The 14,550-nt window shown below is 43.8% G+C and overlaps 1 protein-coding gene and 1 long non-coding RNA gene across 2 annotated transcripts in view; one reads left to right on the top strand and one right to left on the bottom strand.

Moving 5' to 3' along the window:
* LOC142819161 (uncharacterized) overlaps positions 1 to 13,059 on the top strand; it is a 14,522-nt gene extending 1,463 nt beyond the window's left edge. The window contains exon 2 of the long non-coding RNA XR_012896952.1: positions 12,250 to 13,059. This is a non-coding gene — a long non-coding RNA (uncharacterized LOC142819161). The remainder of the gene's footprint in view (positions 1 to 12,249) is intronic.
* The window catches only part of FASN (fatty acid synthase), a 63,672-nt gene continuing 61,996 nt past the window's right edge, over positions 12,875 to 14,550 (bottom strand). Inside the window, exon 42 of the mRNA XM_089771853.1 lies at positions 12,875 to 14,550. Coding sequence (XP_089627979.1) covers positions 14,413 to 14,550 — 138 coding nt within the window. The 3' untranslated portion in view covers positions 12,875 to 14,412.

Below are 14,550 nucleotides of genomic sequence, written 5' to 3'. Positions count from 1 at the left end.
ATTCCACACCCTAATGACACAAAAAGCTAAGCACTGGGAACTTAGACCCCTCTATTAGCCTCATTTGTCATGGCCACTCTGATTGGCAATATTTTTCCCTATTTTTTCCCTTCCTGTCCCCTCTCTTTCTCTGCTATTTATTTCATAGAATCATAGAGCTGGAAGAGACCTCAGAAGGACATCAAGTCCAGCCCCCTTCTCTAGGCAGGACCAATCCCCACTAAATCAACCTGGCCAGGGCTTTGTCAAGCCGAGACTTAAACACCTCTAGGGATGGAGACTCTATTACTTCCCTAGGTAACCCATTCCAGTGCTTCACTACCCTCCTAGTGAAATAGTTTTCCCTAATATCCAACGTGGACCTCTCCCACCACAACTTGAGACCATTGCTCGTTGTTCTGCCATCTGTCACTACTGAGAACAGCCTCTCTCCATCCTCTTTGGAACCTCCCTTCAGGAAGTTGAAGGCTGCTATCAAATCCCCCCTCACTCTTCGCTTCTGCAGACTAAACAGACCCAACTCCCTCAGCATTTCCTCATAAGTTATATGCTCCAGCCCCCTAATCATTTTGGTTGCCCTCCGCTGGACCCTCTCCAATGTGTCCACATCCTTTTTGTAGTGGAGGGCCCAGAACTGGACACAATACTCCAGATGTGGCCTCACCAGAGCCGAATTTGTACCCTTGACCCCTTAACACCATTCATCTGAAGAAGTGGGTTGTGCCCATGAAAGCTTATGACACCATCTACATTTTTTGTGTCTCTCTAAGATGCTGCAGGACTGTTGTTTTTTAAAAAAATTTCAGTTACAGACTAACACAGCTACCCATGGATAGAGTGTGCTTAGACTTCCAGAAAGCCTTTGACAAGTTCCTTCACCAAAGGCTCTTAAATAAAGTTAAATGTCACAGGATAAGAGGGAAGGTCTTCTGATGGATTAGTGACTGGTTAAAAGAAAGGTAATTAGAGGTGTGTGTTTGCAAGGATTTGTACTGGGACCAATCCTATTCAACATATTTATAAATGCTCTGGAGAAAGGTGTAACCAGTGATGTGGCAAAATTTGCAGATGATACTAAACTGCTCAAGATAGTAAAGACCAAAGCAGACTGTGAAGCGCTTCAAAAGGATCTCACAAACCTAGGTGATGGGGCAACAAAATGGCAAATTATTTTTAAAACTGATAAATGCAGAGTAATGCATATTGGAAAAAGTAATTCCAACTATACATACAAAATGATGGAGCCTAATTTAGCTGTTACCACTTGCAAGAGATCTTGGGAGTCACTGTGGATAGTTCTCTGAAAACATCCACTCAATGTGCAGCCGCAGTCAAAAAAGCAAATAGAATGTTAGGAATCATTAAAAAAGTGATAGTCTCTGTCTTATTCTCTATCTTACTGCTGCTGTATAAATCCATAGTACACTCACATCTTGAATACTGCAGACAGATGTGATAGCCTCCTCTCAAAAAAGATATCTTGTCATTGGATAAGATTCAGAAAAGGGCAACAAAATGATCAGGAGTTTGGAATGGGTGCTATATAAAGCAAGATTAAAAAGACTCGGACTTTTCATCTTAGAAAAGTGGATACTAAGGGGGGGGGAATATGATAAAGGTCTATACATTCATGACAGGTATAGAGAAAGTTAATAAGGAAAAATGATGTACTTGTTTCCATAATATAAGAACTGGGGGGGGGGGGGGGTCACCAAATGAAATTAATAGGTGGCAGGTTTAAAACAAACAAAAGGAAGTATTTCTTCCTGCAGCGCACAGTCAACCTGTGGAACTCCTTGCCAGAGGATGTTGTAAAGACCAGGACTTTTATCAGGCTTCAAAAAAGAACTAGATACATTCATGGAGGTTAGATCCATCAATTCTTATTAGCCAGGATGGGCAGGGCTGGTGTCCCTGGCCTCTGTTAGAGGTGGGAAATGGGCGACAGGGGAGGGATCACTTGATGATTCCTTGTTTCTGTTCATTCCCTCTGAGGCACCAGGCATTGGCCACTGTCTGCAGACAGGCTACTGGTCTAGATGGACCTTTGGTCTGACCCAGTATGGCCCTTCTTATGGAGCAGGGGATGGTGAGCACTGCCCCGTGCCTTACTGCGGGGGCCAGTCTGAACTTGGCACCCACAGGAGAATGTGTGTAGCCCAGAGCTCACACTCATGCAGACACAGGATTCTTTGTGTTAGCTCCAGCTCTGCTGGCACTTGCCCTCTTGACAGCCACCTCCTGGGAGTGATACCTCATCTTCCTCTCCAAGCGTCTTTGTGTCTTGGTAGTGCTTCACACAGCAGGAGCATCTAGTCCTGGGCACTGGCACTTGTCATATTGCCCTTTTGGGCCAAGGGGCTATTATGCAGGGTCAGCTTAGATGTGCGTGTATGTTTTGTTGTCACGTGCCTGTGTTTTGGAGTGTGGGGTGTTTGCAATTTGTTGAGAGCCTCAGAAGCTGAATACTCTGTTTCTAGTTGATTAGGAGCAGTGTTCCCTCTAATTTTTCCCACCCCCTGAGTGGAATGAATTTTGTCATGTGCACCAATATGGAGGAACACAGCAGCTTCACATTGGTGCACATAACATTCATGTGGCTGGGAAGGGGCCAAGGGTTTCTGAGTGTGGGAGGGGCCTCAGGCAAGGGGCAGAGCATTGGGGTGTACAATTGTGAGGAATCTGGGGGGGTTTAGCCTCTAGGGTGGGCTTGAAACAAAGGCTTACGGAGGTGCAGTACCATCAGGACGATCTGGTCTGACCTTTTGCATAATGTGTCAGAGAATATCATCCTGTAATCAGCCCTATCTCTTGAGGCTGAGGTAGAGCATTATCTTTTAGAACGGTGGTTCTGAAGTTTGGGTTCAAGGATCCTAGGGGGTCCTTATAGACTGCACAGAGGGTCTACAAATATTACATAAAAGTGATCAATTCTGTATCTGCATTGTCTAATGATTAAAATGGACAATTCTGTGTTGTTTACACATATTCTGTGGTGCATGAATAAATCCGTAATACTCACACTGTGTCAATGTAAAAAAATCTCATTGCTTTGTGACTGCAAGTCAGAAGTGTTTCTTTGATGACTGAGATGTCTTTGGTGGGTGTAAATAGAATATGATTTTACAGTTTGTGTGCTAATTGCATCGAAAATGGATAAGCTTTTAAAAATACCTCATATTAGCACCACAAGGTGTGCTGAAGCCATGGACTATACAGAACCAAGTAGTGAGAAACAAAGAACAGAACATTGGATAAAAGTTATATTGATTTTATGGAATTTAGTCATGGCTCACCCCAAGACATTGTGGCTACGTTTAGACTGGCATGATTTTCCGCAAATGCTTTTAACGGAAAAGTTTTCCGTTAAAAGCATTGCAGAAAAGAGCATCTAGATTGGCACGGACGCTTTTCCGCAAAAGCACTTTTTGCGGAAAAGCATCCGTGCCAATCTAGACGCGCTTTTGCGCAAAAATGCCCCGATCGCCATTTTTACGATCGGGGCTTTTTTGCGTAAAACAAATCTGAGCTGTCTACACTGGTCCTTTTGCGCAAAAGGGACTTTTGTCTGAACGGGAGCAGCATAGTATTTCCACAAGAAGCACTGATTTCAGACAGTAGGAAGTCAGTGTTCTTGCGGAAATTCAAGCGGCCAGTGTAGACAGCTGGCAAGGTTTTCTGCAAAAGCAGGTGCTTTTGCGGAAAAACTTGCCAGTCTAGACACAGCCAGAATGTTTACAAATCCTATTGAACAAAGCAATTAAATCTGTAAAGTTGGACTTACACCAACACCACCACGAAGGCACCTGAAATATAAAGATAAACCTTGCAACTTTTTTCGACAAAGGAAAGAAGAAACTCAAATGGCAAACATAACATCAGTTTGGAAAAGGCTCCATAAACATCTTTCTTAACAGCACTTTGGCTTGCAAAGAATAAAAAGTTTCATTCCACTGGAGACATTGATTCTTCCCGCAGCTTTAGTAGCATGTGAAGTGCTGGTGAATGAAGATGCTTAAGGCCACACACTACTTTCTAACACACATCTTCCAAAATTTCTCTCCACTCAAACATAATGAACAAAATCTAATTGTTACATCATTTGAAAGTTCTGCTAGAGATGTAAGCGACTAGTTGACTTCCTGACATTAGGTAGTCGAGTAGTGACTCGACTAGTCACTGTCCCTCTTCCCCACTTGCTGCCTCCTTCAGAGAGAGGCAGTGGGGTGAGGGGGGGGCAGAGCTGGTGCTGGAGGGAGCCGGCTTGAAAGCTGTTTTTCCCCAGCACCATCTGGTGGGCAGGGGCGGCAGAGGCATAGCTGGGACTGGGCACGAGCCAGGAATCAGCTGATTACCAGCTTGGACCCTGTCCCAGATGCTGCGTCTCTGCTTTTTAAATGCATTCAGAGCCTGGAGGCGCTTAATACATTTAAAAGGCAGAGCTGCAGTGGGGTTAGCTCCCAGGGCCAGGAGCTAACCCGACTGCAGCTCTCCTTATTGACTAATTGAGTAGCCGATGAAAATTCCATTGACTACTCGATTAGCAAATTACACATCCCTAGTTTAGAAGCGGGTAGAGGACATGACAAGTTAATGTTTTCATACAAAGTGCATTGGCTATTTTACAGCAGTGTTGGAAAGCATTTTTGAGCTTCACAAAGAGCTGCTGGGTTTGTTTTCTGGGCACAGTCCCCTGATCACCACAAACTTTTCTGACCCGGTTTGGATTGTGATGCTTGCTTACTTTGCCGACCTTTTTAATTTGTGGAATGTGCTGAACTTTTCCCCACAAGGGGTGATACAACTATACTTGGGGAAAGTGACAATATTACTGCTTTCAGAAAATAAAGATTTGGAAAACTAGATGGGGCAATGGAATATCAGATATGCTTCCATTACTGGCAGAATTCCTGGATCTTAACAGCATGACAATTTACTATGTGAAAGGCGGGATCGTTGCTCACCTTTCAAATTTGACAAAGTACTTCAATGTTTACCAATTTAACCGTGGAGGAATATGAGTGGAGTCAGGCTCTGTCATCTTGGCATTTGAGTGGAAAAGGGCATCAGGAACTGCTTGAGCTACCATGAACATTAAATTTCAGGGACAGACCTCTAGCCACTTTGGGCCAACTGTTGCTGTACAGCACCCAGATTTCAGTATAGAAGCAATGAAAGACTTGCTGCCTTTCCCAACAACATACATATGTGATGCAGCAGTTTCTGCCGTGACAGTGGTGAAGACAAAGTTCAGTCCTGTCTGGAAGCAGAGGATGATTTAGGAGCTTGCTTGTCACCCATCACACCAAGGAAAGACAAACTCTGCAGTATGAAATGCACATGCCTAAAGCATGCACAGCTCTGCACTGATACCTGTAATCACCCTTAGACTCTTTTTGTTATGGCATTACTAACACTACATATTTATATGAAGTAGACCTATACTTTTTTCTGTCAAGTTCTTAGCTGGGGAAGTCTGTGATTAACTTTGCATTTGCAAAGGGGCCCCTCAGCAAAAAAGTTTGAGAACCTCTGTTTTAGAAACACACCCAAGACTTCAAGTGAAGGAGAATTTACTACATCCTTTAGTAAACTATTCCAGTGATTGATTCCATTATTAAAAAAAAAATCAGTGCTATATCTCTAGTTTGAATTTGTCTAGTTCTAGCATCTCTCTAGCCATTGGTTCTTATTAAAGAAGCTGCTACAATCTGAAATCTTCTCCCTGTGCTGGTAACTGTAGCGCATGATCATAGATTATAAGAACATAAGAACGGCCGTACTGGGTCAGAACAAAGGTCCATCTAGCCCAGTATCCTGTTTGCCGACAGTGGCCAGCACCAGGTGCCCCAGAGAGGGTGGACCGAAGACAATGATCAAGCGATTTGTCTCCTGCCATCCCTCTCCAGCCCCTGACAAACAGAGGCCAGCGACACCATTTTATCCCCTGGCTAATAGCCTTTTATGGATCTAACCTCCATGAAATTATCTAGCTTCTCTTTAAACTCTATTATAGTGCTAGCCTTCACAGCCTCCTCTGGCAACGAGTTCCACAGGTTGACTACATGCTGTGTGAAGAAGAACTTTCTTTTATTAGTTTTAAACCTGCTACCCATTAATTTCTTATGTTCTTATGTTCTAAGGGTACGTCTAGACTACATGCCTCTGTCGCCAGAGGCATGTAGTCTAGACGCACCCTAAGAGAGCTTACTCCTCATGTGCAAGAAGCCCCCTGTTCTGATGCTTTACTGTAAATTTACTTGTATCACTCCCAGGCAGAACCTTAGGCTACATCTACACTGCAGGCTTTTTGTGCAAACTTGTGGAGTGTCTACATTGCACGCATGGTCTTGCGCAAGTAAATTTACAGTAAAACATCAGAACAGGAGGCTTCTTGCACAAGAGTTATTCCTCTCCCCATGAGGAATAAGCTCTCTTGGGCGAGAGTGCTTGCACAAGAAGGCAGTATGCACGGGCAACGGGTTTCTTGCGCAAAAAAATCCCTATGGCTAAAATGACCATCAGAGCTTTCTTGTGCAAGGGAGCATCCACACTGCCATGGATGCTCTTGTGAAAAAACACCTCTCTTGCGCAAAATCATAGAATACTAGGCCTGTAAGGGACCTCGAGAGGTCATCAAGTCCAGTCCCCTGCCCTCATGGAAGGACCAAATACTGTCTAGACCATCCCGGACAGACATTTATCTAACTTACTCTTAAATATCTCCAGAGATGGGGATTCCACAACCTCCCTGGGCTATTTATTCCAGTGTTTGACTACCCTGACAGGAACTTTTTCCTAATGTCCAACCTAAACCTGCCTTGCTGCAGTTTAAGCCCATTGCTTCTTGTTCTAGTCTCAGAGGCCAAGATGAACAAGTTTTCTCCCTCCTCCTTATGACACCCTTTTAGATACCTGAAAACTGCTATCATGTCCCCTCTCAATCTTCTCTTTTCTAAACTAAACAAACGCAGTTCTTTCAGCCTTCCTTCATAGGTCATGTTCTCTAGACCTTTCATCATTCTTGTTGCTGTTCTCTGGCTCCTCTCCAATTTCTCCACATCTTTCTTGAAATGCCGTGCCCAGAACTGGACACAATACTCCAACTGAGGCCTAATTAGCGCAGCGTAGAGCGGAAGAATGACTTCTCATGTCTTGCTCACAACACACCTGTTAATGCATCCCAGAATCATGTTTCCTTTTTTTGCAACAGCATTACACTGCTGACATATTCAGCTTATGGTCCACTATAACCCTTAGATCCCTTTCTGCCATATTCCTTCCTAGACAGTCGCTTCTCGTTCTGTATGGCTACGGCTACAGTGGCCCCTTTTCCGAAAGGGGCATGTTAATTTTACAGGTCGTAATAGGGAAATCCGCGGGGGATTTAAATATCCCCCGCGGCATTTAAATAAAAATGTCCGCCGCTTTTTTCCGGCTTTTAGAAAAGCCGGAAAAGAGCGTCTACACTGGCCCCGATCCTCCGGAAAAAAAGCCCTTTTTCGAAGTAGGAATAAGATCCTCCAGAAAAGGGCTTTTTTTCCGGAGGATCGGGGCCAGTGTAGACGCTCTTTTCCGGCTTTTCTAAAAGCCGGAAAAAAGCGGCGGACATTTTTATTTAAATGCCGCGGGGGATATTTAAATCCCCCGCGGATTTCCCTATTACGACCTGTAAAATTAACATGCCCCTTTCGGAAAAGGGGCCAGTGTAGACGAGCCCTATGTGTGAAACTGATTGTTCCTTCCTAAGTGGAACACTTTGCATTTGTCTTTATTAAACTTCATCCTATTTAGCTCAGACCATTTCTCCAATTTGTCCAGATCATTTTGAATTTTGACCCTATCCTCCAGAACAGTTGCAACCCCTCCCAGCTTGGTATCATCTGCAGACTTAATAAGCGCACTCTCTATGCCGATATTTAAATAGTTGAAGAAATTGAACAGAGCCCGTCCCAAAACAGACCCCTTGTTATACCTTTCCAGCAGGATTGTGAACCATTAATAACTACTCTCTGAGTATGGTTATCCAGCCAGTTATGCATCCACCTTATAGTAGCCCCATCTAAGTTGTATTTGCCTAGTTTATTGCTAAGAATATAATGTGAGATCGTATCAAATGCCTTATTAAAGTCTAGGTATACCACATCCACCGCTTCTTCCTTATCCACAAGACTCGTTACCCTATCAAAGAAAGCTATCAGATTGGTTTGACATGATTTGTTCTTTACAAATCCATGCTGGCTGTTCCATATCAACTTGCCACCTTCCAAGTGTTTATAGATGATTTCCTTAATTACTTGCTTCATTATCTTCCCTGGCACAGAAGTTAAAACTAACTGGTCTGTAGTTTCCTGGGTTGTTCGTATTTCCTTTTTTATAAATGGGTACTATATTTGCCCTTTTCCAGTCTTCTGGAATCTCTCCTGTCTCCCATGATATTCCAAAGATGATAGCTAGAGGCTCAGATACCTCCTCTATCAGTTCCTTGAGTATTCTAGGATGCATTTCATGAGGCCCTGGTGACTTGTAGGCATCTAACTTTTCTAAGTGATTTTTAACTTGTTCTTTTTTTATTTTATCTTCTAAACCTACCCCCTTCCCACTAGCATTCACTATGTTAGGCATTCCTTCAGACTTCTCGGTGAAGACCGAAACAAAGTCATTAAGCATCTCTGCCATTTCTAAGTTTCCTGTTACTCGTTCCTCACTGACCAGAGGGCCTACCCTGTCCTTGGTCTGCCTCTAGCTTCTCATGTAGTTATAAAAAGTCTTTTTGTTTCCCTTTATTCCCGTAGATAGCTTGAGCTCATTTTGTGCCTTTGCTTTTCTAATCTTGCCCCTGCATTCCTGTGTTGTTTGCCTATATTCATTCTTTGTACTACTTTGTTTTTTATATGACTCCTTTTTATTTTTAGATCATGCAAGATCTCATGGTGGTCTTTTGCCATATTTTCTATCTTTCCAATGCAGCCTAATAGCTTGCTTTTGGGCCCTTAATAATGCCCCTTTGAAAAACTGCCAACTCTCCTCAGTTGTTTTTCCTCTCAGTCTTGATTCCCATGGGATCTTACCAATCAGCTCTCTGAGCTAACCAAAATCCACCTTCCTGAAATCCATTGTCTCTATTTTGCTGTTCTCCCTTCTACCCTTCCTTAGAATTGTGAACTCTATTATTTCATGATCACTTTCACCCAAGCTGCCTTCCACTTTCAAATTTTCAACCAGTTCTTCCGTATTTGTTAAAATCAAATCCAGAACAGCTTCCCCGAATTGCTTTTTCAACCTTCTGAAATAAAAAGTTGTCTCCAATGCAGTCCAAGAACTTATTGGGTAGTCTGAGCCCCACTATATTATTTTCCCAACATATGTCTGGCTAGTTGAAGTCCCCCATCACCACCAAATCTTGGGCTTTGGATGATTTTGTTAAGTTGCACATGGCAGTGTGGACATGCTCTTATGCAAGATCTTGTGCACAAGAACTCTTGCGCAAAACAGTTCTTGCGCAAAAAGCCTGCAGTGTAGATGTAGCCTTAAAGTCTGTAGGGGCAGGTCGACACAGCCACCCTAGTTTGGATTAGGGTGGCTAATGTAGTCATTGGAACTTGCAAATGAAGCCGGGAATTTAAATATCCTGGGTGCCGCCATTTTTAAATGCACAGTAGTTCGAACTACCTGCCTGCAGCTCCACACAGCACGGGCTAGGTAGTTCGAATTAAAACTCCTAATTCGAACTACTATTACTCCTCATTGTGGGAGGATTAATGGTAGTTTGAATTAGGAGTTTTAATTCGAACTACCTAGCCCGTGCCGCGTGGAGCTGCAGGCAGGTAGTTCGAACTACCAGGTATTTAAAAATGGCAGTGCCTGGGCACATGCAAATGAAGCTCGGGATATTTAAATCCCGGGCTTCATTTGCAAGTTCGAATGACTACATTAGCCACACTTGTCCGAACTAGGGTGGCTAGTGTAGACATACCCCTATGTGTATATGTCACGGGAAGGTGTCTTGTTTGGATGATGGTAAGACTTGATCATCTGCCCAGAGCAGGCACTAGCAGCTCAATATATTCTAGTTATTTTCAACCAAGAGGCGCATAAACTACTTTGCCTATCTTTTATACTGGATTGGGGAAAGATTGACGTGTCTTCCCCTTGCTATTGCCCTAAACTACCCTTATGGCCTACATACAGCATCTCTGATCTAAGATCATTTAGGTATGTGTCAGAAACCTCACCCTAGCCAGAAGACACTAGGTGGCTAATGCAGCTTCCTGAGTGGTGCTATCATGTACTTGTGATAAGTCTGTCGTATAGGGTGCCATATTCTGCACTTGCCCCGTGAATTTAAAATGCAGCCCTAGTGCAACAGTCATCCAGTCTAAAATACTTAGGCTGTGTCTACACCGGGCCACTTATTCCGGAAAATCAGCCGCTTTTCCGGAATAAGCTGCGAGCTGTCTACACTGGCCCTTGAATTTCCGGAAAAGCAACGACGCTCTACTGCACAAAATCAGCCGCTATTCCGGAAAAACTATTCTGCTCCCGCTCGGGCATAAGTCCTTATTCCGGAACACTGTTCCGGAAAAGGGCCAGTGTAAACAGCCCAGTAGTCTTTTCTGGAAAAGCGCGTCTACATTGGCCACAGATGCTTTTCTGGAAAAAGGGCTTTTCCGGAAAAGCAGCCTGCCAATGTAGACGCTCCTTTTCCGGAAAAACTGAAAATGGAATAGTATTCTGTTTTAAGCAGTTCCGGAAATTCATGCCAGTGTAGACACAGCCTTATAGTACTACAGAGTAGGAAAGAATTGCTGAATCCAGTCACTTTTTCTTGGTACGTATGTGAGTATGCAATAGTCTGCCAGCCTGTGGAATCTCATGTGTTGCTTAGTGCACTAAGCCACATCGTTATATACAGGTACATAACAATTATGGCAATTAAGAACCTGATCATAAAAAAAAATATGGTGATAGAGGCCAAATATATATAAAGACACTTGTATTCTTCTGCATGTAAAACCTACCCCCATGCATGCCCCTTTACTCCCATTCTTAACTGCTGTGGAATAGTCCGTCATGCATGTTCTATACTCTCCACTCGTTGAATTGCTGAAATAGTTGTGTCATTTTACTTTTCTATCTGCTCCTGCAGCATCATTTGAGAACCTTTCCCTTCTAGGCGGTCCTCATGTTACAGTAAGATACGAGAGTCAGCCCTCTCTGCGTGGGTACTGTGCACTCCATGGTACGACGTGACCAAATTTCACAGCAACAATTTAATTCTGCTGGAACGTGGTCTTGCTGGAGCATATTTCAGTCCCTCTCATCCTCCCCCAACACATGGCTTTGGCTCATAGCTGAAATGCTCATTGGGTAAGAGTTTAATCATTGCTGAAATTAGCTATGATTTGCAATAATGGCTCTCCCCCCCTCCATCTTCTTCAGCTACACAGGTCTCTTGACCATGGTGGTTGTAATGGTGTCCACCCCCTTCCTAAGAAACCCATTCCACTGGGAAATAATTTTTCCTGATATCCAACCTGGATCTCCCCCACTGTAACTTGAGATCCTTGCTTCTTGTTCTATCATCTGCCACCACTGAGAACAGCTTGCGTCCATCTTCTTTGGAACACCCCTCCCCTCCAGGTAGTTGACTGCTATCAAATCCATCATTCTTTTGCAGACTAAATAAGCTCTCTCCTCACAAGTCTTATCCCCCTGCCCCTAATAATTTTTGTTGCCCTCCACTGGACTCTCTCCAATTTGTCCACATCCTTTCTGTAGTGGGGGGTCCAAAACTGGATGCAGTACTCCAGATGTGGCATCGCCAGTACTGAATATGAAGGGAAGATAATGGTTTATATAGCAGCAGCTGAAAGTTAGACCACCACCCCCCAGTTGTCTTGGGATAACAAATGCAAAAGCCTTTCCATTTTGCTCCTTCAAATCATGTGCCATTGTTTGAGAGGTCATTCTCAACATACTTAATACTAAGTCAGTATCTGCAAGCAGGCTAGGAGAGGCCATGCACGCGTATGCCATTTTAGAAAGAATTAGGGCACAGCTCCTGCATTAGTTTTGTGACTGGAATTAGCTCTGGCCTCATCCACGAATTCAAAACTCTGCATTTAAATTGCCATTGTACAACAGCAGCACATTCCTTCAACATGGACTCTGGCTCAGGCTCCCATGGAAACAGGCTTAGTACTGAATTATTTACCAGGTTCAGATTTTGTCATGTCCTTCTTCCAGATCTTCCCTTCAGGCCACGGCATTGGGAATCCATCCTCCCCTGGATCACTGCAATGGTCAGTAATTTTGAAACATTTACCATTGAAAATTTTGTTCCTTTTGTGTTATTTCTTGCGTAGCATCTGGCTGTGCAGGAACAGTGCTCAGAAATACTGCGGTCATACACTGATAACCAATCCACTCCCCTTTTCAGTGTAAGATTTGGGCTTTGGTCACTCCCACCACTCCTGTAATGAGGAAGCTGACCAATACTTAACGTTTTGCATGGACCAAGTGATTTACACACATTATCTAATAAATCCTCACAACAGACCTGTGGAACAGGTGCTATGAGCCCCATTTTACAGATGGGGAAACTCAGTCCAACACAGTAAGACTCAGAGTTAAGTTTAGGACTTTATGTCCAATGCCTACTCTTTTAGCTAGCTTACACCTGCCTGAGGTACGAAGATCATGGCTGCATGTTTCAGTGCTCCAAAATGCAGGGTATTTTCTTTCCAGTCTTCCAACAATATTTGCCAGAAGTAATTTGAGTGATTAGGATACCAAGAAATGGAAGATTCAGGAGGACTGACAAATAAGAGGGTGGGGGGAGGAAGAGGCGAGAGAAAAAATGCCAGCCAGCCAGAGATCAATTCTCATTTAATTGTAGGAGCGCCAATGGGGAAAGAACACTCTCTAGAGCAGCATTTTACCCAAGGTATGTAAAAAATGACAAAACAGAACAGGACCGACTTGGAAATGTTTTAAGTCCACACGATGTTCGCATTTCAAATTTCCACACACGTATTTTATTAAACTAAAACCAGTTACTCAGCTGCCATCCACAGAGGGTGGTTTAATTGACTATGCACCCATCTCAGAACCTGTGCCTGTCGTTGGGCTGTGCTAGTACTGACAGGTAATCTAGTGAGAGCTGGGTTATAAAGCGGTTCCGAGGGGTACAAAAGCTCCCATCTGGCTGATGCCATTTGGTCCCTGTGCTCCCTCTGTATCATAGGTGCAGCATGGATTCACTGGTTCTCCTAAAGACAGATCCCAGCATAGCAAAAGCAAGAAAAAGGCCTTATTGGATTATAAAATACAGTGACACTTTTAGAAAGTTATCAAATCTTTTACAATAATTTGCCACTGAACTGGTTACTTGGCTAATGTAGGATTTCCAGTCTCACGGAGGAGAGGAGGTGTGCACGCAGGGATGACCCTAGGTTTGGCCAGGTAGTGGTATTAGGCAGAGAGCTATAACCACTGCAGAACTTTGGTTGTGGGAGAGCAGGGGGTCCGATCATGGTGCAGGAGGGTGCAAGTCTAAGCTAATTTTTCAAAGTGTGTATGGCTGAATTAGTAATAGTGGGTCAGAAATGGGTAGAGGGAGATGTATGCTGGAGAGGGGTCTGATGTTGCAGGGACTCCAGAAATACAGGGCCCTGTGCAGCCTACACGTGATATGTGCCTCTGGCCAACCTTTTGAGGATCAACCCCAATTACTTAATATGCCTATCACAGCAGCATCTTGAGACCCTCCCAGTCTCGCTCTCTTGGTGAAGCGGGGGCGGTGGGGCAGAGAGACTGCTGCAAAGATACATTTTGGTTTAAGAAAAAAAACCACACACCTGGCAACTTCACTCGGTAGAAGGAAAAAAACTTCCAAAGTATGGTTTGTTTTGTTTTCTTTAAATTAATGATAAATTAAGACTGGGAAGTTGATGCAATAAATATGTAAAATATTTCAAATAAAAAAAGTTACAAGAGCCTCAACTGAATTCTATCCAACTTAACTGCAGACGGATTCTTCACAGATCAACAGAGGTCTCCAAAATCAGCTGCAGCTCCCCTCTTGGCTCACTGGGCTTGGTTAACAAGTGCTTTCACTTACCCTTTGGAATACTGTTAAGACAACAAAATGATACATAGCACAAGAAAAGAAGTCTACTCCTAAGCTGTTTTTTCATGCTGCCAAAAGGTGTAGGAAGTAGCCATGGATGTGGGTCCATAGAGCAGTGCAGAGTGAGAATGCCACAACACTGGAGAGAGACATCCATTAGCAGGACTTCCCAGACCTGCCTGCAGAGCAGATGCGATGTTGGATGACAAGAAGAGTTCCTTGGGGCCTGTCATAAGAAGGGAGGTATTGCTGGAATTCTCTTGGTGAGCCGAAAGGGGCTAACCCTCTCGGACGCTAACCCGGGGTTCTGCTAGGGAGCTGTGGATGATACCAATGATTGACTCGACACCAGCTCCCTCCAAGAAGGTACGGTGATCCCCTTCAATGACATGGACAGACACTTTCCCCTCACAGAC

Source organism: Pelodiscus sinensis, chromosome 20 (genome assembly GCF_052426305.1).
Source record: "Pelodiscus sinensis isolate ZL-2025 chromosome 20, ASM5242630v1, whole genome shotgun sequence".
Lineage (NCBI taxonomy): Eukaryota > Metazoa > Chordata > Testudines > Trionychidae > Pelodiscus > Pelodiscus sinensis.
This window is presented reverse-complemented; position numbering and strand designations above follow the sequence as displayed.